Source organism: Aphis gossypii, chromosome 1 (assembly GCF_020184175.1).
Source record: "Aphis gossypii isolate Hap1 chromosome 1, ASM2018417v2, whole genome shotgun sequence".
In the NCBI taxonomy this organism is placed as follows: domain Eukaryota; kingdom Metazoa; phylum Arthropoda; class Insecta; order Hemiptera; family Aphididae; genus Aphis; species Aphis gossypii.
The window spans coordinates 34,044,023-34,070,126 of record NC_065530.1 but is presented as its reverse complement, the minus strand read 5'-3'; the positions used below and the strand labels follow the sequence as shown (position 1 = coordinate 34,070,126).

The window sequence follows — 26,104 nt, the reverse complement described above, 5'->3', positions numbered from 1 at the left end:
ACGAACCCTCATTGACTTCGATTCAGTGCACTCAGTCCAGGTTACAAGATGCCCACCACAAGCCCCCAAAGTCGAAAGCCTACTGGAGGATGTCGTACGTGCAGGACGTCTAATAAACACCACACGATCATCACCAGCATCAAATACCACTAATAACCTGCACCAGTACTATAGCTACCATTTTCGCCACCACCACTAGTTGAGGTTTATCCCACAATATTCAATGATCTTACTACTCTTATCTTATTTTATAACAAACTATGCTAATAAAAACCAACCAATGGTATCACCACAGAAATAAATGAGTTAATTATTAATGGACGTCAGGCAAAAATATATTTACAAAAATAATAATAATAAGTCATAACAGTGTACTTACATTATAAAACAAAACAGTTAATACCAATCTTTATAGATATATTTTAACAATTTATTTATTGTATATATTATTATAGCATAAACTTTAAAGTATGAACACATAGTTTCAACGATATGCATTAAAATTTATAAATATTAAATTAATGATTTAGAGATTGAACACAAACAAACGATCTGCTTTGATGTATCACAGTACCTATATTAGTATGACACAATAAAAGCGATAAAATATATTACATTATTATAAATTACATTTTTAAACGTCCGCCTTTTAATAGCTCAGAATCTACTTTATCAAGTGTCGTTAACTCGTAACAATGAAGTATAAAATAATTCCAAAACTAGCGTATTAAATTGACAATAAACTAAAATTTACGTGTACCTATAGACCTCTCGTAAAATTCATCTTTATTTGTCTAGCAAAAATTAAATCTACACTGAAAACACTTCGTTATATCGATAACAGGAATCCGAAATTCATATGACACATTTATTTAAATATTTTTAATTTTTAAACGCTATTTACATAATATTTAAATACCTATGTAGCTATAAAATATTTTTATACTTGCACAACGCACGATAAACATTAATCGAAAAGATGATTCGAACAAATTCACACAAATAACTCATGTAGAACGGTTGCGGATGTATTAAAGGCTGCTCTAATAAAAATTAAATAATATAAATTATAAATAGTAATCCTATTCTCGGCTGTAGATCAAAAATATTATGCATAATGTCAAAGTGTATGATTATACAGAATGGTGGAAAATTCAAAACATCCAATAAAGTTTTAGCACGGGTTGATTTAAAAATATAAATCTATGCCTATATTCTATCATTTCATAGAAGACGTTAAAAATATGGATAAAATAGGTAAAATATTGTTTTAAGTCAAAAAATGTGTGAAAAATTTACCCACAACATTGTTTTGGATACGTATTAGCGAACAATTTAACCGAATATAATATATTATTTATTATGATTTTATGATTGTTCGCACGTCTTTCCCTGCATATATATTATACATTAACGCGAATATATTATTTTATCATGCACATGTCGAATAGGTGTGAGGAGAACTTCAAGATAAAATCCACTCATTGAAGACTAAAATATTTGAACCGGGTGAGGCGTCGAAGTCGTCGATCAAGTCTTCCTCGGTGGACGTTTGTTGTACGAGTTGTTCAGGATCTCAAAGTCGTCAACTGTCAACGGGTCTGACGACTCAGAGGGCGGTGGCAGGTGAACATAAGATGGCAATGGGTCGTCGTATCTCTTTGACAGGATGGAAAACTCTCGGTGAGCGGCCACCAATTTGGTTATTTTCGACGTGATCTCGTAATCGGTACATGACGAGTCCAGCGCCAGCAAGCTTATCACCGTCCGTCGGAGATCTTCGAGCTTTACGAACAGAAACACAATATAAATATATAATAATGATACGTGTTTGCTCGCGAGAAAATTAAACGTTGACTTACGGAACATTCTCGACGCTTCACTTCGCTCAATTGGAATTTAATCGACGATAGGTCGTCCTGTAACACTCGCATCGTGTGCTCGTTTAGAGTTTTGTCTTGGTTATGACAATCGGAAGTCGATTTCAACTAGAAAGCAAAACGAGGCGTTTTATGTTTACAAAAAATTCCGTTGGCTAAATGCAACTTCAAATTAGAAATCGATCATACTTGTTCTTTGAGCACAGTAACTTTTCGTGAAAACCGCATCCGCAACATCTCCGATTCGACGAGACGTTTCTCGAGATCATCGATTTTCTTCGCTCTTTCCAACGAAGTCAACTATTAAACGTGTACACGTGTACACATTTTAAATTTAATTTAATCTTATGATACACAACTCGTAGCATTGTGTTATACTAACCTTACAATCTCCAGCATCGGATAGTTGTAGTTTCAAGTCTCGAATCTGCGCTCTGCATTCGGTCAACTGTAATTGTGCTTTGTCCAATTGCTTTTGTAACTTTTTAGCCCTACGCAACACGTATGCAAAAGATTTAATTATTCAATTATAAATGTACCCAAAGTACCTATACCTGTAAGACATCTAATTCAAAAAAGTATCTACAACTAAAATATCCAATGGGTAACAATCCCAAAGGTAATGAAATAAACGGATAGGTCAAAATAAAAATAAAAAAACAAGTTTCCAAGACTGCTTAAAACAAAATAAATAATGGTAATTAGATTATTTGAGCGTGATTAGTATAATTATAATATATTTATATTTTTTAATTAATTAAATGTAATATAATTATTTACTATAATATACTTTATTATAATTTATAATTAAATTTGTTATTGGAGCACACGAGTCTCAATCATTAAAAAATTAGATTTGTTTTTAAGTACAATATATTTTAAACTTGAATAAGTAATGTAATATAATTACTTTCATAATTATTTACAATCTACTAGCTATATAACTAGGCTCTACCTGGTAAACAATGTTAATATGTGCAAAAAATTGTTACGATATTTGTGAACTAAAACAGAATTTATGAGTGTGCCACCTATATAAGTTGAAAAACGAAGCTATACACCTCTCTTAATCTTAAAGAGAATATGTGCAAAAAAATTTTTGTTCAATAATTTCCAAGTTTATAAGCCTCATCTAAACGTATCTATATTCATTTTTATTTAGTATATTAATAAAAATAATATTATTATGAGTTTTTTTTTTTTGAATTGGCCATTTTAATTTGTTGTTAATTTGAATTTTTGTCCTATCCGTTGAATATTTTGATTTTTATATTTTAGTTGAAGACATTTTTATTCAATACTATCTGGAAGATCTAACAATTTTAATGAGCAATACTGTCAAACCCTTCAAATACTATAAATTGTGAATTATTATGTATTGCTATATGTTTAAGTGAAGGTGATGGTACCGTATGTTAGCTTCATCTCTTTCTGTTTCTAAGAGTGAGCGTATTTTTGTACTCTCATCTTGAACACTGATTTTCTTACGTAACAAATCGAGATGGAGATCACGTCTTTGCAGCTGGTCCCTTAGCGTGCGTACGCGTCTTTGCAGTTGATAAACTAAAGCACTCTAAACAAAAAAAAAAAACAAAAACGTTTAAACGACGAAATCGTTTGTAGTTTAAAGTGTAAAACATATTAATGAATATCGAGTAATAAAGCAAATAGATACAATATAATATTAAGTGATATAAAATAATATTGATCTTTAAAATATTGACGATAAAATATGTTTACGCGTATTGTTCTACAATAATATTACATAATATAAATAAGACTTGTACAATATCCTGAGCTTATATTACCCTAATGTTACGGTGAAGATTAAATAATTATTATTATATAGGACGGTATACAACAATATAGTACTATACGTATATATTATGAGACGAAATGGTTATAAAATATGCGAAAAGGTACTCAGCGATAAAGATTTCAAAGCGCTGATAGCTACGAATAATATAATATATAAATATATTTTTACGTACGTTTCAAAACGTATTACAGTAATAAATCTAAACTTACATAATATTGCGGTTACTTTTATTCATCAAAGTCTTACAAATACAATATAATCGCCAAGACTACAATAGTAAAAATGTGAACGGCAATTAACAAATACCAAAGTATAAAATACAATATTGTTATAAAGATAAAATGACGGTTCAAATATTATACTTCTCTGTAAGGAAAATCGCAATATAAACGATGTCTGGATAACGACGACGACGTATAAGGATAACCGAGCAGTAACTATCACCACGGAAAAGAAGAAAAATATCAAATGATCGGCGGCGATGACGAATTTTTAGTAAAAACAGCAATGGTCTTACCTTGTCGATGTTTTTATCGTATTCCAATTTGGCAAGCTGTTCGGCACGTAGCAGCAACGATTCCGTGTGTAAGTCAACGCCAACGTCTTTTGCTATCTGGTCCATGTGCATGGCTCTTGACAGTTTGTCGAGGAATGTAACGAACTACGGCGAAACATATTTTGAAATTCGTTTGTTCAATCAAAAACCAAAAAAAAATAAAAATAAAAATGCCAACATTTAGTGTCTCCGTTCAATTCATTTAAATCACCAGTCATGAAGTACCCGGGCCCATTCCCACTAAATATACATTTTAATATTAGTCACGGTTCTTCAGTTTATATATTTTGATATCTATTCCGACCTAATTGGAAACAGTGAGTCATATTAATTAAACTCAGTTAATCATAAAAATTATACAGTATACATAATATCTATACGAACATTATAAAACATAAATATTGTATGTCTTAACTCGCAAATCTCAGAAACTACAAGACCGATTTCAATAAAAGTAGTATGTTATATTAACATAGATTATTTAAAAACTCGTAGGGACCGTAGAGTGTTTTAAACTTATCCTTCCAACCCATATATGGTGGTATAGGGTAATTTACGTGTGAATTTCGTTAGTTCATAAAAACCGAAATATTGCGGGTTACAGAAAAAAATTTTAAAAAAAAATAGTAGGTAAGACTAACCTACTTGTCATGTGTTGCTAATGAATTTTTTTTTAATATAAGAAAATCATACTACTAAAATCAACAGCTATATTATTTTAATTTCATGTTCTCCGTTCGATTTCATGCTTTAAAAATCAAATCAATCTTTATAATGTATTAATTTTTCAATGTAGAAATCATTTTCAAAAAAAATGTTACGGGCTGCATACTCACAATTGTCTTGTCATTACGTAAATGTTCTTTAGTCATTTCACACACATTAAGTTCGCTTTCGGCGTGGTTTAATCGAGTCTCCAAGTTGCGTTTTTCGTCCGTCAATACTCGGTTTTCCGACGCCAATCTGTCCTGATCGATCTGCAGCCGTTCGACCCGGTCGGTCAAACTGATTATCCTGTCCTTGGATTCCCCGTGCAACTAAGCATTTTACAAAAACGATTTTCAACGATCCTGACCCCAGGGTCGCCATCGATTTACTGTGCTCTTAGTAGCCAAGTCGTTGACTAGCCTCTTCACTGCATCTTTGACACCACTCTCTGTCGACTGAACGTATCCATCCGCCGACGTCAGACATACAGCCAATGACTCCAAAAAGTGTTGCATGTCAACCTGCATTTTTTGACATCTCTCGTCGTGTCCACGTAAGTCATCTATAATGTACAAATAATTTAATTGGTTACTTTCAATTGAAACTATGACTTAATTTACTTCGAAGAGTGAATATAGTAGCCTCCTGACTGGCAATATTGCTAGACGCAACACCCAAACTCCTGTTGGTTGCCATTAGTTTATCTCTGAGTTCAGATAAATCACGTTCCATTACTCTTTGTTGCATTTCCAAATGTTCTTTCTCCTTTAATTAAATATTTTTTTTTATAATGAACACATTAAATAATTTATTATTATTAATTTTGTTTATTTCCTTTCAACCGCCATCACATGTATGCATCATATTAATAGGTACAACATTTATATAAAATTGTGTGATTACAATAATAAACAATATACATTAAAAAAAAACAAATTAAATATTTAACATATAAATTGGAGAATGTACTAATAAATATTATCATACTTGTTTTAACTTATCTATTTCAAGAATATGACCAGCAGCCTGTCTTTGAAGATTTTCTTTATCAGCCAAGGCTCTTTCTAATTGCTCTCTACAGTTCCTCAATTCTACTTCTATCGAGGTTAAATTTTCACTGGCGGAAATATTTTTACGACGCAATCTATTTAATTCCTGCAGATATAATAATAATTAATAATAATATTATTACATTGTGTTCAATCAATTGAGCAAACCGCCATTTACAGTAAATAAAATAAAGTTAAACATTTAGAATTTCGAGGGCCAAAAGTTGTAAAAATATAATATTTTTATTATATAAATTTTTTAAGCAACTATATGCTTAGACTTTTTTCAACCTATATACATAATATATACATATACAGTGTCATAATTGATTAATTTAAAATTATAATATATTTAAAAATACTAAACTAATTAAATTAGTAACTAATTACAAACCTAAGCATTAATACTAAATGGTTCAAAACCAAACTAAACACTAACTGAAATTATTAGACATAATATATAATTATTTTAATTTCATTAATTTTATAAAACCTATATTAATTTGTATATTTATAAATAATACTATCCAGTGATTATATTTTGTACGCTTAAGTATAAATTATTTTCCTGATACTCACCTGATGCATTTCCGACGCTTTAGATAAGACTACATCAACAGCGGCTGGAGAATCTGAATTCAAAGACTCGTACCCTAACGCCATCGAAGTCCTACTTACAAACTCTGACATTGATCTTCTTGCCGAGTCTCTCGCGTTTTCAGCTTTAGTACAGTTTAATTCCAATAAATCAATTTTCCGCTCCAATTCAGAACACTTTTCTGCCTGATGACGATTTTCTCTAGCTAAAGATTCGGATGACATATCTGCCCTTCCCAATGACGTAGTCAACGATCTCTCTTGATCTTCCAATTCCTAATATAAATTTTAAATATGTAAAAATAACATATATACATTATACAAACATCAATATATAAATATATAATAATAACAGTATTTTGTATACAGATATACCTTTATTCTATTTCTCAGGCTGGCGATGATTGAATTTTGTCTAACTTGCTGTTCTTTCAACATTTCCGTCTCAGCTTCGAGCTCTACTGTCCTTTGGTCTCTATTCCGAAGCTGTCCTTTGGTGTCTTGCAGCTATACAATGAGATAATCGAGTTGTAGTTTTTTATCAAAATTTGTCTGAACAACAGTTACTAACCTCGGACATAAGGCGATCTCTTTTGAACTGCAATGCAGCCAACTCGCTTTTCAACGTGGATATCATCTCGTGATTACTAATAGTATCTTCAGAATCCATCTGCAAAAGCAGAATAACGTGAGTACAAAAATAATAAAAATATACCAAATGATCTGGTATTAACGCGCAAATAACGTTAATAAAAAGTGGTTTTCTACGGGGCGAAAAACAGAACTTTTTTCACCGGTACCACGTACAAATTGTAAAACTCGATCTAATATATTATCTGGAGTCACGCACATTATATATACTCTAGTTACTAAACCCTTTTCACGCGTCGACGTCGAAATCACAACGTTATTAAGGAATACCAGAAAATATTATTAGACATCGTATGTATAATTTTTTTCATCCATGGCAATACCTGTTTTTTGTTTATCCAACTCTATTGAACCTTCAATTATTTGTTAATGGTTTTTACTAGGTAGAGTTTCGTTATTGTCATTATTATTTTATTTATTTTATGGAAAACAACCTCAAACGGCAAACACTAATTATAATATTATACATTGCAGTTATATACCGACTTCTGATATGTTAGTCGGCCAGCCGAATACTAAATCAAACCGTCGGCGCCGAGTGCGTACAGTATAACAATAGTGCGTGTGTCATGAACGAATGGAATTTATCGATTTGCATGTCACACGATATATTGTATGGCAACATTTACATAGAACCGTGTCCTTAAGTAGGTTAAACCTGTGAGTTTGGAGTTTATTTTTGGTGCATAAAAAACTCCGTTTCTAAAAGGATACCATTTAATAATAATATTGTAAAAGACATATGCCCGCACATAGATATTATGTTGTCCTGTACACATAATATAATAATAATTCTACGTCGAATACAATTTTAATAAATATTAGGATGTATATGAATATTAAGTCACCGATTAGGTATAATAATAATAATAATAATAATAACAATAACTATGACAATAATACATAATAGGTATACGATATATGTAAATGTTTTATGATTTATTCGAATATACAGACAACATTGCAAATATTCAGCGCTATTGCTTGCCTGGTACCCAGTGGATCACCTCGGGCCAGTGCACATTATTGTGCGTGTGTATCTCTTTATACATTTCGCGAATGTGTCCTCGGCGTACTTAAAAAAAATCAATCATCGTGACATGATGTTAATTTTTTTTAGCACGACACCAGCCGCGTAGTACGCATATAACAATTTACCATATACGTATTTACTGTCATAATTTAATCGAATGTCACAGCGTACCATCATGCGTCGATCTATGTATACTGATGTACAACTTAACCATAATACATTTTATCATATTATACGTATACGATAACGTATAAATAGGTATATAACAATATAAAATCTCACCTAATAAACGCGATTTATGTGCGATGCCTTTATCTCAACACCTATATTTATACGCGCGTATATATCTTACCCATATCATTATAATAATGTGGTGTTTTGAAAATAAATCATATTATATGGCGTACTAATGGTGTGGTTGGTAAACAGATAGCTGGACAAAATATTTTAATGGTACATTTATGCGTGGGTGCAGTGTTTCACCGTTTTACGGATTTAAACGGACGGCATTGCGTGGAAATACAGGTTTTTATGGTTCGCTATAATTAAGTCGATTTATATTTTCAGTTTTTAGACACCAAACCCCGCTAGACAATTTTCGATTAATTTATTTTTATTTATTGCCAGAACGACAGAATTGAAAATTACTGACGCTTCGTCACTCTACCAAAAGTTTTTTTCCGAGAGTACAAAAAGAAAAACACGACAGTGTAAAAAACCTGCAATACTTATTTCATGACCGTGTAATAAAATAATTTCCCTTTCTACAGCAGCCGCTGCAGTGCTATCTGTATAAATGACGACACGCGTATAAATCGTATGTATAGTCCTCATTTACTTTTTGGCCGCAAAGGATGTCGAAAACTCTCCAGTCTTCGTCACTCAGCGGTTGCGCCATTCCGACGAGCCTTTTCGATTATATCATAAATACTGTATTTTGTAGGTGGGTGCACAACGGCGGCGCACCCCGTCACACGAAATGTTATACCGACCCGAACCGACCGGCATAAAAAACTAGCGAGCATTAGACGCGGACGTGGTCGCGGCCGTCGGCGCCCGTCTATATATCGATTCCTTTGTTGCAAGAGCCACGCGCTAAAATAAAAGCTATAATGACGTACGGTGTTGAATTGTTGACCCCCCGCCACCGACACGCTTCGTGACGCCTTTACTCTAGTGCCGTAGTTAAGAATTTGCCCGTGGAAAGGGATAAACGCGTAGTCGGCAATGCCCCCCGGCCCAGTCGGACCCTCCCACCGGTAAAAAAAACATTTTTATCATATAAATGATCTACAAAAAATAATACGAACTCTGATACCGACAATTGATAAAACTATCTTTTACACGGCTCCAATTTATGAGATAACCTACCAAATACATATAACAACAAAACTACCTATATGGTTATTCTGTGAAATAAAATAATCATAAACGCACCATCGTCTGTCTTGTATTATTATATGTTATAAGTGTTATAACGTTATACAATGTGGTTGTTATAATATAGTTATTTTGACTTGTGAAAATTTCAGGTTTCACTTCTAAAATTGAAGAATATCTGAATGCAAGTATTAAATAGGTATACATTTTACAATAGGTAGGCGTACACGTAAAAATCCATCTACATTAACATTAAAATAATTTATGTACTATGATAATTAATATATATTTTACTTCTGTCTATCAGTACTCGACTAATATATGTTTATTTATCAGATTCTCTATTTCACTTAATTATATTACCTGATACATATTGATACATATTAGAAATATTATCTACGACAATATTCCCAACATACGATAAGACTGTTTGAATATGCAACTAATAATACAATATACAAAATACAAATACACAGGAATATGCGCGTATTGTTTGAGATGTTTAAGTAACATAAAACGGGTTTACACTACAGAAGACAACGTTTAAAACGACAGTGGTTCATAAATAACTACAACACATTTTTCAAACAAAAACCAAAATTACAAAGATTTCGTTAAAAATACGCGTAACAAACTGTTGAATTTTTGAGTATTTACAAATCCAAACAAAATATGTAATTGCCAATTGAGTACAACATTTCTCACAAATAGTTTACATAATACAATAAATTGTACTTTTCCAATGTATCTATGTGGTACACATAATGGTGATAATACACCTACGCGTTAACACGACGAAAAATATTTCAATGTTACTATAGGTACTTCAATCGGAATCAAATTCTTCGTGAGTCCGTGTGCAGTGGGAAAAATTTGAAAACCTCTGAATTTAAGATGTAACTATAAGTATGTCTCCACACTATACGTTGCTGTTGTGGATTTATTATGTGCATATAATATAATAATAAACGATAGCTGATAAGAGTATAAAACGTATAAGTGTGTATTATAGTGAATAACAACAGTGAACGCAAAACAGTGATATGAATAAGAATTGTCAAGTCGACGGCAAACCGCAGAGTATAAATATATTCGTGATCGCGAACAATAGCAGGAAATATCAACCGACTCATCTGCTGTATTATATTGTATACGATTTTCTCGAGCGAGCTATAGTATAGAGTATATAGACGAACAAAAGAACAATATTCGTAGGTGATATAAAACACGTCATCAAACAGACGTCTATGGTATATATGTACCTACTATGTAAAGGTACACGAATAATACGTAATACTATTTGTTTTGATTTTCAATGCTTTCCTTACTATATATTTACCCGTAAATGTTTGAGCCCTGGTTTCCTACAACCATACGCATCCGTGATCACGCAAATTTTGCCACAGTAGCGACCGCTGCGCGTGATCACGTGATAAGCGCCTAAGCGTGATATAAATTTCAATATCTGCAGGATCCGTTTTTAAGTATAACGAAACGTTTATGATCATTTTTGCATTCGATATGATAATGATCTATAATACAGGGGCTTTGAAAATACTTTAAGGTATAATCTAATGACTGACATTGTAGTGCTTCATCCCTTGAGCCCATTCTTCGGGGCCTTTCTCCGAATCTGCATCTATATGGACTCGTTAACTCATAAGTATTAACTTAGAGATAATAATTATAATTTAGACGTGCTTTATACGTCGGCGGTTTTATATACCTACTGCGTATATTATGTAATTTTTACACATCACGCATTTACACGAAGCAGTCGAAGCACCGAGAGGGAAAACAAACATCAATGATATAACTATGGTTACGGAAGCATATTATTGTCAATGTAATGTGTTCCTAAGTTGTCTGCCGGTCTATAACATTATAATGTTTTATTACATCCTATACCTGCTTCGGGCTTGTCGCTCGATGAATACCACGACGTGTATAACAATACGTATATTGTATATCGTGTATTTACGAACTGTACTCATCACTATAGTTTTCAAACTTACCCGTCGAGTTTTCCCAAGTTTAAAATTAGGTTTATAATAATATTATGAAAATGATGTATTTAATTCTCGGAGACCTAGTTACTGGGATATATAGGATTTCCGGGCACAAATTATTATACGCAAAGTTTTTGACGTTTTAGACCTTTTATCTATAATAATTTTGAATTTCATACAAACCTAAACTACCAACGAAAAATAATTTAACTTACATTTAGATCAACTAGCACTCTATAATGAACTATTTTCCTCACAGTACCGTAATGTGAGTGTCATAAATCATATAAGATTATCTTATGGTAATTTTATTGTACACACAGTATTGTAGATTTTTAAATGTATTGTATTTAATGCATGGGTGGATAGAGCTATTTTATGTTACCGGAAATTAAATTTAAAGGCCCAAAATTTTTTTAACTTGAAAGTACCAATATAATAAATATTTGTAATTTTGTTATTTTATTTTTTATTTTTTTTATATTTTAGATTCTAAATGGAGTGATGGATGTATTAATGTTACAATGAATTTTTTTTTTTAACAAAAACTCAATCAAAATTTTGAAAAATTACTACGACATTCTTTTTAAGTTGTTATTAACAGTAATTAAAAAAGAATTTGAACGTAATTCACAAAAAGATATACAATTTTTTATTAAAATCACGAAAATTAAAAAATTATTTATTTTATAGTGATAAATTCATAAAATGTTTAATATTCATACCTAAAATTTGAAATTTTAATGCAAGGTTATTTATAAGTTTTTGACCTACCTTCAAGTCAGATTAATTTTTTTGATCGTCTAAAATTCAAATTTTTGCAATATCGCATAAGTATTGACCCGTAAAATAATTGTCTTCTCAAATGATTTTTGTTATTTTGTTGTAATTCAAAAATAAATAATCTTAGATACTTGAAATTTACACCAAATGTTGATATTATCATTTTCAAAACATAAAAAAAATTTTAAAATATTTTGACTCTGTAAGAGATTATTACTGGCGTGGAAAATTCTTGATTTTGTTTTATAAATGCCAATAAAAAAATATTCACTGATTTAAAATTCTTAAAAACAAAATTATATACATTGTTCTAATAAAAATATTCAAAATACCTGCATAGGCATAATTTAATTTTTATTTGTATTTGAAGTTCAAGTTCAAGTTCTTACAAAATTCAACAAAATCACAAAAATTTACAAACTACAAGTATTTTGTAGTAAACACTTTTATAAAATATTCAAATTTGGGCAAAATGATTATAATATAAAAACAATGAATAATGGTGTTAACTATTTTGTTATAACTTAAAAATACTATTCGTGAGGTGTTTTTATGTAAATTACAAATTTTACTTTACGCAGTAAAATTTTCAAAGTATATTGATTAATATATATGTGTTATATGTATAATATATTTAGTACCTAACATCTATTCACACTAGCTGTTTTATGGTAATATGATAGTATAATAATAATTTAATAAATTTAATGTTTTCGACAAAAAAATCAAATCAGCCTATTGTAATAATAATAGTAAATTATAATACTTTAATAGTGATATTAAAAAACAATATCATATAATATACTTATGTACTTATAATAATATAGTCCAGGAGTTCCCAATTCGTTGTACGCGGAAGGCTCGCAAGTGATACGTAAAGAAATTTTAACTTAAAGATTTAACTAAAAATTAAAATTTTTTACTTTCATAAATATCAAATAATAAAAAATGTTAAGAAATTAATGAATCATAAAAATATACGTTAAAAATAATTGACTCCTAATTTAGTTTTTAGAATTGAAGTGGTACGCGTATTGTTTGTAAAAATGTCTGGTGGTACTTGATGATAAAAAGGTTGGGAATCCTGATATAGTCTAATAAACCGTCTCCGTTCAGAACGATTTTTTGTATACAATAATAATGTTTTAACTGCGCTTAAAAATAATAAATAAATAACGGTCAGGTTGTCATGCACAGATAATGATTACTCCCAATATGAATCTTCATCACTGATGAAAGGGACATTTCGAATTGTAAGATCACGTAGAAAATGACATGTATTTATGATAATAAAACGCAAGACGTATGACTATTTCATGTGCCGCACTGCCTTCAGACATGGTCGAACCAGGGGTTTCTACCACTAAGGAAAAAGTTAGTTTCTCGAAAACTCAGAGGTCTTTGATAAAGCCACCAGCCACTCTGTTCAATATGACCGTGTTTTTTTCACCAGTACATGGGCCTAAGTCACATAACCAACACCTAATCATGTAAATGATAACGGCATGGCCTTTTTTTAACGAGCTAAATAAGTGTTTTATTCAGTTAGACTCGCGTGCTTTGAGTTTTTAATTTGTGTTATCCTATCAGCTTTTATATTACAACACAATATACGTACCTACAGCTACGAACCGTGTAAGGTGCATGATTATAACATACTTCATATTTTTATTAAAATTTATATACAGTTTTTATTATACGGTGTAATTAATCAAATTCTCGAATATACGACCTCGAGAGCCCTCCGAAAATGAGTAGGAAAGTATAATACTATGAATTTAGCATTTGTTTTGGTAGGTAATTATATTCTCTAGCACTTATAAGTGTAAGGAAGAATCCCTTAGACCTTAGACCTATTATTCAAGTTTTAGCATTTTTTTAGTTATTTTAATTTTATATTACATATTCTTTTATTTTTACATCATTACAATAGCATTGAATTCAAATTTAACACACCCATCATAGTGACCCACTCAACTCATATTGTACATCAAAGCGGTATTCACGAGCTCATTTTTTTTTTTTTTACTTTTGTCTTGATGAATGTCTATTGTTTTTAATAATATTTCCACAGCGCGCATTAGTAATGAATACATTTTTTATAAATTAATTAATATATTTTTTTATTTAGGCTATAGGTATTATAGATACATAGTAAATAAAGAAACTTACTTTAATTTGGAGAACACTTTTTCACTTCTCCCACCGGCATGATGGTGTCACAGATTGGTTCATTTTTCCTGCATCTAATGAATAATAAATAATAATTTAACTAGTTTTTTGTTCTGTTATTGAATCAAGATAACACGGCGTCTTAAATAGGCTATTTAGCTACACTACTGCAATGAGTCCATTATTTCGATATCACACCGGCATTTCTTATAACCACATACCTAAGTTATAACTTATACCTAATATAACTTAAAAGTTTATAACAATAATAAATATATTAAATTCGAAATATTAATAATGATAAAAATTATCGAATAATATTCTTTAATATACATATAATCTATATTAAAATACAGATTTCAAAATAAAAAATTATGTAGACAAATACAATAATATAGTATTTAAATACTTTTTCATTCAAATATTTATTAAATAGATATGTATTGGAAATACTTTTACAAAATAATTTTTTTCAAATTAGAAACAATATTAATACTGATTAAATTCCAAAGTAAATCGCTAATACATAGTACCATGAATGATGAATCGAGATATTATATCAATCAATTGGATTTGTTACAAAACCCTTTGAATGGGATTAGGAAAGCTGTTAAACTCCTATCACCTAATTGCACTGGTAAACTCTTATCAATTCAGTTATATATAATTATAGTAAGAGTAGAATACAGTTATAATATAGATTTAAATCTATCAATAATAATATGCTCATTATAGACTCTATGATCAATTATATCTGACTCTGTATCATCTTTAGAATTAATTCTTCAAGATATGATGATATGAAGTTAAAAGACACAGATACAACTTTTTAAAACATATATATGCTAAAACTATTTCTATATGTGATAAAAATAACAATACATACCTTCACAAAATTGAAGATACTAAAAAAAATATATAAAAAAAATTTATTAAAAATCCGAAACACTTTTAACAATTTATACTTACACAAAAAAATTCATTAAAAGTAGAATTGCCGACATTAAACTAAATTTAAAAGTCTAACTTTATTACAAAGTTATTGATTAAATTTTGGTAGAAATTAAAAATCGATTTTCCAATAATAAAGATATTTTAAGTGCTATCTCACATTTAAATCCTGTCAATGAACATTTCTTAAGTTTTTCACACATTTAGTTTTTAGCCAAACATTACGTGACCCATCAAACTGATGTACTAAAGCCGGAATTAAAATAGTTATTATTATCTAAACTTAAATTGTAGCATATTAAGGGTGTTATTTAAAAAATTAACATTCCAAAAAGTATGAATATTATCAAATTATTAGAAGTATATTATACTTTTCCCGTACAATTCACAAAAAATAAATTCAAAATCATAGCTGAAATATTTTGTGAGCTCTGCTCTAGCCGATGTAATTTCTGTAAATTAAATTTGAAGTAAAAATGCATAGTATTGTTGAATAAAATAAAATAGATAAATTTAGAATTTTGTTTCTTAAAAACACATGTTTAAATTATGTTATTTCATGTATAGTAAATAATTAATTTATTACTTTAATAATAATAATTTTGATAACATCACGGTGTTTAGAAAAAAATAATACGTACAATTAAAAAAATATATATAATATATATATACTTAAATTTAATAAGATTTTTTTTTAAATTATACTTCAATTATAAATTTAGCCAATGTTGAGTTTAAAAACAAGTTGATCCATCAAAATCACTTGAAAATAATCGATCAATCCGAAAATGATGGGTTAGGTTAGGTTAAAAAACTTCCGAATTTTATTCAATATTACAATACGACGTTGTAGGCGAATAATTCACATTCTAAGACAGTGGCGTAACTGAGGGCCCGCAGACCCCACGTTGCGGGGGGGCCCATGGTAATTTGGGGCCTTTGGTTATAGGGTTATAGGTATTTGAATTCTTTGATATAACAATATGTTAGGGGCCCATTCTTAACATTTTTATTTTTGCGGGGGAGCCCAAGTTTTTTTGTTACGCCACTGTTCTAAGAGAATAAGTGGCATATTCACATGGAAATTACACAAACAGCAACTACAGGCCAGGATAACATAATTTTAAGAAACGAGGTATTAAATAGGTAAATATTTGTGCTGGTTGGCGTCAGATCGGAAGACCAGACTATTTTGTCACAGGCCAAACGAAATTTTATTCCTAATCCGAGGTCACGCCGATTTTATTTCGCTGATGAAGTTCGTCATTTTTATTTACATTCAAATTCCCGCACGAGCTAATATGTTTTCATTGTTTTCGTAATATTTAAGTCAGTAGTAGTGCGGTAGGTAAAACCATATTCTCGACGTCCGCATCAGTCATTCTGGTCTCCATTGTAATATTAGATACTTCGAAACGAACGAGATTAAAAAGAATTAATTAATGAATAGTTGTTTACACATTAACACTCACGTCGCATTATGAATACTTAACTAATTTAAAAGTCGCAATAAACAGCGATGCGAAATAACGTACTTACGAACTTACGAGTATTTAATTATTCTCAATATTCTCATTTCTCAATCAGATCATTACAATGGTCCCTTTTACTCGCTTATGAAATTGTCACTCACTGATAAGGTAGATCATTAGCCCAATATAGCCAACCACGGCCACCGCTTATTAAAAATAAAAACTGCAATTATATTTTTATTTATTATTATTATTTATTATCTATTTTGGACAAATAGTTTTATATCTAAATTATAAGATAAAATAAATACAATCAATTTATTTTCAAACATACAGCAAAATAAGACTTGCTATTAATGGAACTAGTTTAAAAGTCATAATTCAGTATTGAGGATGTTCTATAACATAAAAAATTAATTAAAATTCAAATATTTTCAATATTGGATTAAATTTATTGTAATCAAAATTCTCTTCTATGATATTTGTCTGGTTCCATAAAAGAAGTAACCACAACTCTGTTATTGAACTTTCTGCCAGCCAAAGCTTGTTGTGCTTTCTGACAATCAGGAATTGTATTAAACTCTATAAACACCTGAAAGACAACATTTTTCAATGAAATTGTATTGTATTTTACTAAATTTTATTTTTAAATAATACTTTTCCACATCCAGGCACATCAATTCCTTCAATAGGTCGTGGAATTTCTAATGATCGAACAACTCCATATTTACTACACTCTTCACGAATATCTTCCAGAATATCTTCATATTCTTCTTCATCTTTAAGTTCATCAGGAGTTACCATATTCAATAAACATAAAACCTGCAAATAATCATCAATATTTTCAAAAATAATATTTATTTTGTATATTTAAAAAAAAAAATTACCTCAGTAGGAGGTCCAGCAGTTCCAACAACTGTAAGTCCAGGAACTTGAATTGTAACAGGTACTTGTCCAAGACCAGGATTTTTAGCTCCAATACTGGCCCTTTGGACAATTAATTTCTTTTCTCCTAATTGCATACCATTCAAACCAGCAATGGCCTAAACTTACAAAAGTTCTATAATTTATTTTTGTTTCAAACATTGTCTAAAAAGCTACTATTTGAATATTAAGCTAAGCATTTTACCTGATCGGTCATCACAACATCAGCATACTCGCAGAATGCATAACCTTTACTTAAACCAGTAGCAGCATCCTTGACCAAATTGAATGCTTTTAACTGACCAAATGATGTAAGTAGTTCTTTCACCTATCATCATGCACATAATTAATTTCATACCTATTATATTCTGTTAAATACTAATTAACCTTTAGTAGTATTTGTTTAGGGCTCACATACTGTTATCGACTTAATTTTAAAAAAAACTGTATTAAATTAACTGTAAGCAATTTAATAACAAAAGGATCAATTTATTTAAAATTTAAAAAATAAATAAAATATTAGAAATGTTATACATTTTTGTTTAACACGTATAGTGTATACATTCCAAATATCTTAATATAATTTAAGATAAACCAAAATTAAAGTTAACCATTTTATTTGTAAAACACTGAACTTATAAAATATAACACAATTTAAGTTTTATATTCATTTAATTTACCTGTTATACAACCGTTCTTTATGCTTTATCATAAAATTGATATATATATATATATATTAATAAAACAGACTTAATACTAATTATTTTTTAAGATAAACACTTAATACAATTAATAATTTAGTTTATATAAATATTACAAATTGATGAAACATTTGGATAGTTCATAGTCAGTATATTTAATCGATGGTATTATTTACTTTTAATTATTTATAAAGATAAAATACATAAAATATATTTTATTATAATCAAAAATCCATCAATCACAGAATTCATACATACTAAAAACCAATTTTACCATTTTTATTCACTTTTAAATATTTCTATTTAAAATTTAATTCCCCTATAGTTTCTTCGAGAAAATTAATTATTTAGGTATTATTTAATATTTAATATTATCTAAAGTTATTAACTGGTTAATAAGAATATACATTTATACTTAATAGTACATAAAGATAATAGTTTTGATTTATTCTTGTTAGGCATTTATAAAATTCAAGAAAACATATAGAACGGTTTAGTTCCTATGAAACATAAACAATAATTACCAATGTAATATTCCGAAACACCACTTGCCTGTATGTCGATTTGGACAAGGCGACCGAGGAAGCAGTTGTATCAGAGTTTCATTTTCAACCAAGTACCCTAGCTAGGGGCAAGGGGTATAGCAGAGGAACAATTATTAACTTTAGACTGTTTCATTGAAATTTCTAAAATTTTTTTTTTTTACACTTTTTACTTACATTTGTTTTCAGACAGAAAGAAAAGTAAATGTATCGCAAGCATAATGAAAAGTCAATAAAAGGCTGGCAAGGAGAATCCATGTTCTTACGGCAACCCTAAATAAATACCCCAGGTCCCTGTAAATCTAAACTTCTATATTTTAATACACAAAACAAGAACATATTTTCTGAAAAAAACAAAAATAAAACCTGAAATTTATGTGCTGAAAATTAAAAAAAAAATTAGCACTATTTTTGCTTCTTCTTGTTCCATGTTTTGGTATGGTATTGACCTAATGTACCTCTGCTAATCATGAACTATTATGCTAAAAATAAAGGGCTGGATATTTTAATAAGAAAATAAATTACCTGTTCGTCATTAAGGTATGCCGGTAATCCTCCAATAAATATTTTGTGTGGTGAATCTACAACACATAAAAATTATTATTAATGAGTAAAAATATCAATTTATATATTAGGTATAAAACAAACCTGGAACTGTTCCAACACCAAATGAACTGGAATCATATTTCACTATAACAAATTAAATTACAATAAAAATTATATTTTGATAGTTAATAAAATAAATGTTTACATACTCATGTCTAATGTCATTCCAGAATTATAGTTTGTCACCGGATTACTTTCAGTCATTCCAGGTGTTGGCTGATAATCATGTGGACGTCTTATTTTTAAACTCTGACCTTTGAAATTAATACCATCAAAAGCCATTGCTTGAGTAGTTTCGTCAATAGATCTAAACTATATTTGAATAGCATTTACATTTTTGTTCAATTTTATATTACATTAAATACAACATATGTACATACCTCCAAAAAAGCAAAATTTTTATCTAAATTAATTTGGCATGCAAGCACAGGATTACCAGCAGCTTGAGCTAATCCAGACAAATGCATCTGCTGATTAAAGAACTCCATCATTTCATCCTAAAATACATTAAAAATATGTTAATTTGTAGTACATCAGTGGCGGATCTACAGGGAGGATATGGGGGGATAGATCCCCCTGTGGTCGTGGAAATTAAATCTTATTTTGTAAATTTAGTAGAATAAAGCTTAAATACCTATACATGTAATGTATGAAAATATTTTATATCACCCCTATGAGAAAATCCTAGATCCGCCACTGTAGTACATTATATTAATAAGTAATGACAATAATACCTCAGTTACACCAAATGGTATGTTTCCAACATATAACCGTCTCGCCTGGCGTGTAATAGTTGATCCAACAACAGGGACAGCTGTTTGAGGGGTATCAGGCATTGTATTCGCCGGAATTTGTCCAGCAGCTAAACAAAAAAAAAACTCAAATAATTTAAAATTGAATATTTTACTTAACATTAAAACATTAATAAATACCATTCTAAACAAATGACCATATACAGTTATTATTAGAATCAAAGTGTATATTATAAATTTATAAACAATAATACATGCTAAAATAGTTCATTTTTGGGGTCTTAGTTTTTAAGGCTCAATAAAGGTAAATACATATATAATATTTTAAGTCTAATTATAAATTATATTCAGAATTATATTCAATCTGTTTATTTAAATGTAATGTACTTCTCACAACTATTAACAATTAGGTAATATAAATATAAAAACAATTCAGATTTAAACGTTTATGTTTAGTCTATTACAATACACAACAAATTTAATAAATTTGATCTCATCAATGGTACATTATTAATTTATTATGTATGTAAAAACAATCTGTTTGTACATAGACTAGGGTGACCATATTTCAAAAAAAAAAAACAGATTTTTTGCAATGAGTAAAATATAGGTATATTGATTGTCAAAACATGAAACAATATGCAATATTTATATAATATATGTGTTATAAATACTATAAAAAACGGGACAATCCTGTTTAAAACAAGACGTATGGTCACCCTAACATAGACTATCACCAGGGTTCAGGATTTTATGCTTTTGCATATATGTGCATATTTTAGGTTTTTTTTTCATCACATGCATATTGTAAAGATTTATTCGTGTTTATTGCATATTCTATATATTTTTTAAATTTCATTAACATTTAATAAGAAAAATTAAAAATACTAATGTAAAATTTTCATTTTTAACACATTATAAATATGTTATTTACCTAGAAAACGTTATCTATATGATTTTGTTTGTAATTAAGACGATAAAGCAATAATTGATAGCGTGACTTTATATTTCATCAGGGAATCCATTTTATTTTTAGCTCTGAAAACAATATTGTATATTATACAATATTAGAATTATAAAATAATAATTATTATTTTATGCAGAAAAATATACCTGAGTGTTAATTTAATTAATTTTAATTACTAGGTATAGTAGAAGATGCTGAAAGTTAAAATAATACAGAGATCAACAATTAGCCCTATTTTTTTAATACAAATTTTATAAGGTTTTATTCGTCTTAGTAAGTAGGACTAATATATATAAATATGTATAATAAATTAAAATTTTTTTTAAATAAACACATATTCAAGAGTATATTTTGATTATTTTATTATGCATATGTTTGCACATATTTTTATGATTTTAAGTGCACAAAGTCCCGAGCCCTGACTATCACTAATCAATGTAGTCACAAAACTTGTAAAAACTAGTTTTGAATTAGTAGATACTAGATAATATTATTATGGGATTAAATGCATTTCAGATTGCTTTAACCTAACGGTTTCTGAGCCATGATAAATTGGTTGTTATATCTATATATTATTTAAAAACTATTAACAATATAAAAACTTTTATTTTTTAATACATAATTAGAAATTAGTTAACTAATTTTAATAATTTTAATTTCATATAAGTAGTTAATAATTTTTACTCAACATTTTTATGATTTTTAAAAAAAAATTTTATAATTTGAAAAATTAATGGTTGGTTATACCTGTGAGATAACTGCATAATATAACATAAATAATCAAAACATGATTTCTTAAATACAAAACATAAAAATAGGTTAGATATATTATTGAAATATTAAAATTATGTGAGTACTTACTCCATTTCGATTTAAAAAATCCTAAAATATGGATACAATTTCCACAAAAAAAAATATTTATAAAATAATATAAATATTACAATATTTTTTTGACAATTTCAACTTATCAATTTTATAACAATTAATTTTAGACAGTAGGTTCATCTAATTTTAAAAAGTACAAAAAAGTATTTATCTAAGTAATGTCCTCACTAACAATAAGTCACTTGAAAAGAAATCTAATTTTTTTAGTTATGTAATAGGTATACCAATTTAATTAAATATTATATGTTACCTTGCATGGCTTTATATTGAAGAGGTGCAATATGTTCAAAACCCGGTGGTGGAACATCCCAATAGTTAGATGGCTTTCTACGTCTAGACTTATTTTTAGGCGATTTAGATCTACTGCGTTTACGACCTTCGCGACTTCTTGATCGATGTCTGCGATGACGTTCACGTTCTCTAGATCGTGAACGTCGACGTCTCTCACCGCGCTCTCTATCACGTTCTCCTCGGTCCCTGTCACCACGTTCTCTTTCTAAGATACAAAAACAAAAGAACATTAGAATACAATATTAAATTAAACATATTAAACTCATCGCATATTATAATCATTCAAGCACTACCTTTGTCTTCACCCATTATACTATGTTTGTGCCTTGTAATAATATTAAACTCAGCGGCAACGACTACTTCTGATTTTCACGTCCAACAGTTAAAGTTTAAAATTAAATTAAACAAGCAAATAGGTAAATAATCAGAAATTAATACAAAATTAAACTGAATCCCTAACGGTAGATAAATATTTAATTCTAAATAATATGAGAAACAAATAAAAAGTACAAGAGAGTAGAGAGTGGAGACTGGAGATCGACTTTGGTAATATTGTTTACAGTTTTATCATATCAAATATCTTTATAGCACGTACTCACTATTTTTTTTTATAATTATTATTGTCTCATCTATTTAATGTGCCAAAGAGTTCACAAATCATGTACATTTGATACACTTTGGTAGTGGTCTAACCTTAAAATCTTTCCTCGATTAACTTTTTTTCCCTCCATATTTTTAAAAATTTATTTGAGTTTAAAATGTTTTGTCTAATGCCTAATTTTGTAATAAAATAAAACAAATATATCTTCAAATATTCTTTTATAAAATATATAACTATTTAGGTATGTACTATTAATATATGTTAATGCCTAATTGATACAATTATAAATACTATTATAATAGTAATGTGTAATATCATAAATATTTAAACCAAACTAAAAAAAAATTTAATAACTGTTAAAAAAAAAAATGGCAATATAGTTATAGCATTTTGTGAAAAGCCCTTGATTTGTGAATGTATTGTAATCCCTTTACACATTTTTGTGCTATATTTGTTTAAACATTATATTTCATCACTACCTATTATAAATTATAATACATTTTACTTTTATTTTATAACTTTCCGAAAATGTCTACTGGTCTTAATAATTTATACCGTAGGAAAAAGTCTTACTCCTTCAAAAAAATTTATGAATATCCGATTCAAAATTGTCCAACATTCATAATTTAGATAAATTATATCTAGTGTCTATCAGTCTATCTAAAAAGTAATGAGTACCTACCTACCTAAATGGTTCCTATAAGTTTAATTTGTATACTGTATATCTAATGGATAATACCTATATGGATAGGTATTATAATAATATATAATATATATTATACATATATACGAACCACGTATGAAGGAATGAGGAGTTACTGCGTGCATATAGATACAATGTGGGGGAAGGACTCGAGAGTGTTTAATACCCCCAGTTTTAAAATTAGTATTCAGTCAAATTGTTTCATATTAATTTAGATTTAAATAGCAACAGATATTCATAACAATCATACCAAAAGATTACATCATAAAAAAAAAGAGGGCTCCAGTAACCCCATCAAAGTTGCGCTCCTAAAAGTTGCCCTAAGTTACGTGAATACTACGTCACACTATTTTTTTATCTAAATCACAAATTTACGAATTAAATTATAAAGTTATAAATACAACAACATGTCACCATAAAGGCATAAAAACCTACCGTAATAGTAAAAGTAAAATAAATTACTTATAGCCTATAGGTAATAACTATACAACAAAAAAAACATATCACAAAATATTGAAATATATACTTAGTGATTTAGGCTAACAAGCCGTTTCTACTCAGAATTATTTTTTGTATAACACCAATGATGAATTTAAATTGAACACACCCATTATAGATAGTTACCTACTCAGCATTTATTTTATAACAAAATCTTAAAATTATGGTAAATTATTAATATCAGATTAATCTGATATTAATTTTGAAGGGTTTTACTAATGCTTCAAGTTTATTGAATACGTTGGTTAGACATTTATTCCTGTATGTAAATGTTGTTCATTTAATACTATTTTTGAATGATTTCAGGTCTTTTTTGGCCATTAGAAAATACGCAATTGGCTCTACTACCTATTTCATACATATTACCATTATCTATGCCTATTTATAAAAAATAAACTTTATTATTTAAAAAAAATATTTTGTTTTTTATTTTATAGGTTACTTATACTAGATTCTGAACGAAGTGATAAATGTATTGATTATATAATGATTTGTGTTTTTTTTTGTGTGTGTCTGTGTATAGCATAACTTGTCAAAATGCTTCAATTTCAAACTTCGAGGGTAGTTTCCGATAGCAAAGTGAATATCCTTCGCGGCACTACTTGCTTCGTGCATGTGTGCGCCCGCTGCAGCGCCCTTTCGAATGCGTAGGCGTGGACTACACCGGACCATTGCAAATGCGTGAGTTGCGATTACGCAAATCTCGTATTTTTAAAATTTACATAGCTGTCTTTGTGTTTTTCCACCAATGAAGTCGTTTCAGATTTGTCTATACTGACGCGTTTTTGGCCGCATTCGATCGGTTTGTCACACGGCGATGCTTACCTAACCACTTATATTCGGATTGCGACATTAATTTTGTAGGGGCTGACGCAAGCAATTGCGGTCGCTTATTCATAGTACAGAAGGCCAAGCAGCTAACGGTAATACACGTGCCACATGTGACTGGCATTTCAACCCGTCTAGTACCTATCAATTTGGTAGATTATGAGAGGTGGCAGTCCGTTATAATCATATTAATTTCACTTATGAGGAGTTTTCGACAATTTTGGCAAAAATGCAAAATTATAAATACATTTATACAAGTAATAAATGCATTACTATAAAAAAAAAAATAAAAAAAATATATAGGTAAAAATATTTTTACCAAGAGCATTAGTGATAACAACAAAAAACTTTGTAGAAAATTCAAAATACAAATCAAATTATAGTATTAACAAACGAATTAATTTAATTTAATAAATGTCTATGATTTATTTAACATTATTAATGTTGGTATCGACAAATTGTATTGTTTTATCAATACATATTATAAACAACATGGTTCATGTAGATTTAACAAAGTATTTATTGTACTTAATTGGAAGAATTGTTAGTTTTATCCTTATTGTAAATTTAACAATGTTTATGATGTAGGAATGAAAATTTCTTTGTCAGCCAGGAGTAACACAGATATTGTTAAATTGACTAAAGTTTTCATTATTTTTACCTATTTATTTTTTTCAGTTGTTGTACACCATTGGTTAACCAAAGCGATTATTAAATATTTTATTACTATCTAAAGTGGCTGATAT

At 29.0% G+C, this 26,104-nt stretch overlaps 2 protein-coding genes across 4 annotated transcripts; both read right to left on the bottom strand.

Annotated features, from left to right (window-relative positions):
- Nucleotides 1–286: 286 nt before the first annotated feature.
- On the bottom strand, nt 287–9,336 carry LOC114126721 (coiled-coil domain-containing protein 170). 3 transcript variants are annotated; one of them, XM_027990724.2, is made up of 15 exons: nt 9,132–9,336; nt 7,181–7,279; nt 6,985–7,116; nt 6,592–6,885; nt 5,951–6,118; nt 5,584–5,728; nt 5,353–5,525; nt 5,092–5,292; nt 4,217–4,360; nt 4,062–4,136; nt 3,290–3,453; nt 2,263–2,371; nt 2,070–2,180; nt 1,863–1,988; nt 287–1,785 (listed from the first exon to the last, which is right to left on the bottom strand). In XM_027990724.2, the coding sequence occupies exons 1-15, from the start codon at nt 9,189–9,191 to the stop codon at nt 1,531–1,533; spliced, it is 2,256 nt and encodes a 751-aa protein (XP_027846525.1). In that variant the 5' UTR covers nt 9,192–9,336; the 3' UTR covers nt 287–1,530. The 3 variants fall into 3 exon arrangements, with proteins under 3 accessions (XP_027846525.1, XP_027846526.1, XP_027846527.1); XM_027990725.2 differs by lacking the exon at nt 9,132–9,336 and adding an exon at nt 7,584–7,782; XM_027990726.2 differs by lacking the exon at nt 4,062–4,136 and having other exon boundaries at nt 9,132–9,334.
- Nucleotides 9,337–17,289: 7,953 nt separating this feature from the next.
- Nucleotides 17,290–23,292, bottom strand: LOC114126719 (splicing factor U2AF 50 kDa subunit-like). Its single transcript, XM_027990721.2, has 11 exons — nt 23,022–23,292; nt 22,688–22,933; nt 20,568–20,695; nt 20,214–20,330; nt 19,983–20,145; nt 19,876–19,917; nt 19,753–19,808; nt 18,190–18,312; nt 17,948–18,103; nt 17,718–17,882; nt 17,290–17,652 (listed from the first exon to the last, which is right to left on the bottom strand). Exons 1-11 carry the CDS (start codon nt 23,035–23,037, stop codon nt 17,521–17,523), a joined length of 1,344 nt encoding a protein of 447 aa, XP_027846522.1. The 5' UTR covers nt 23,038–23,292; the 3' UTR covers nt 17,290–17,520.
- Nucleotides 23,293–26,104: the final 2,812 nt, after the last annotated feature.

What these genes read in the sequence shown, in the direction of transcription:
- LOC114126721 (XM_027990724.2), bottom strand. Translation starts at nt 9,191, where the DNA reads ATGGCGCAACCGCTGAGTGACGAAGACTGGAGAGTTTTCGACATCCTT. An exon ending in AAGCGTCGGAAATGCATCAG is followed by an intron (nt 6,119 to 6,591) that starts GTGAGTATCAGG and finishes TTATATCTGCAG; the next exon opens with GAATTAAATAGATTGCGTCG. An exon ending in TACTATATTCACTCTTCGAA is followed by an intron (nt 5,526 to 5,583) that starts GTAAATTAAGTC and finishes TGTACATTATAG; the next exon opens with ATGACTTACGTGGACACGAC.
- LOC114126719 (XM_027990721.2), bottom strand. An exon ending in TACCATTTGGTGTAACTGAG is followed by an intron (nt 20,331 to 20,567) that starts GTATTATTGTCA and finishes AATGTATTTTAG; the next exon opens with GATGAAATGATGGAGTTCTT. An exon ending in TGGAATGACATTAGACATGA is followed by an intron (nt 19,918 to 19,982) that starts GTATGTAAACAT and finishes AATTTGTTATAG; the next exon opens with TGAAATATGATTCCAGTTCA.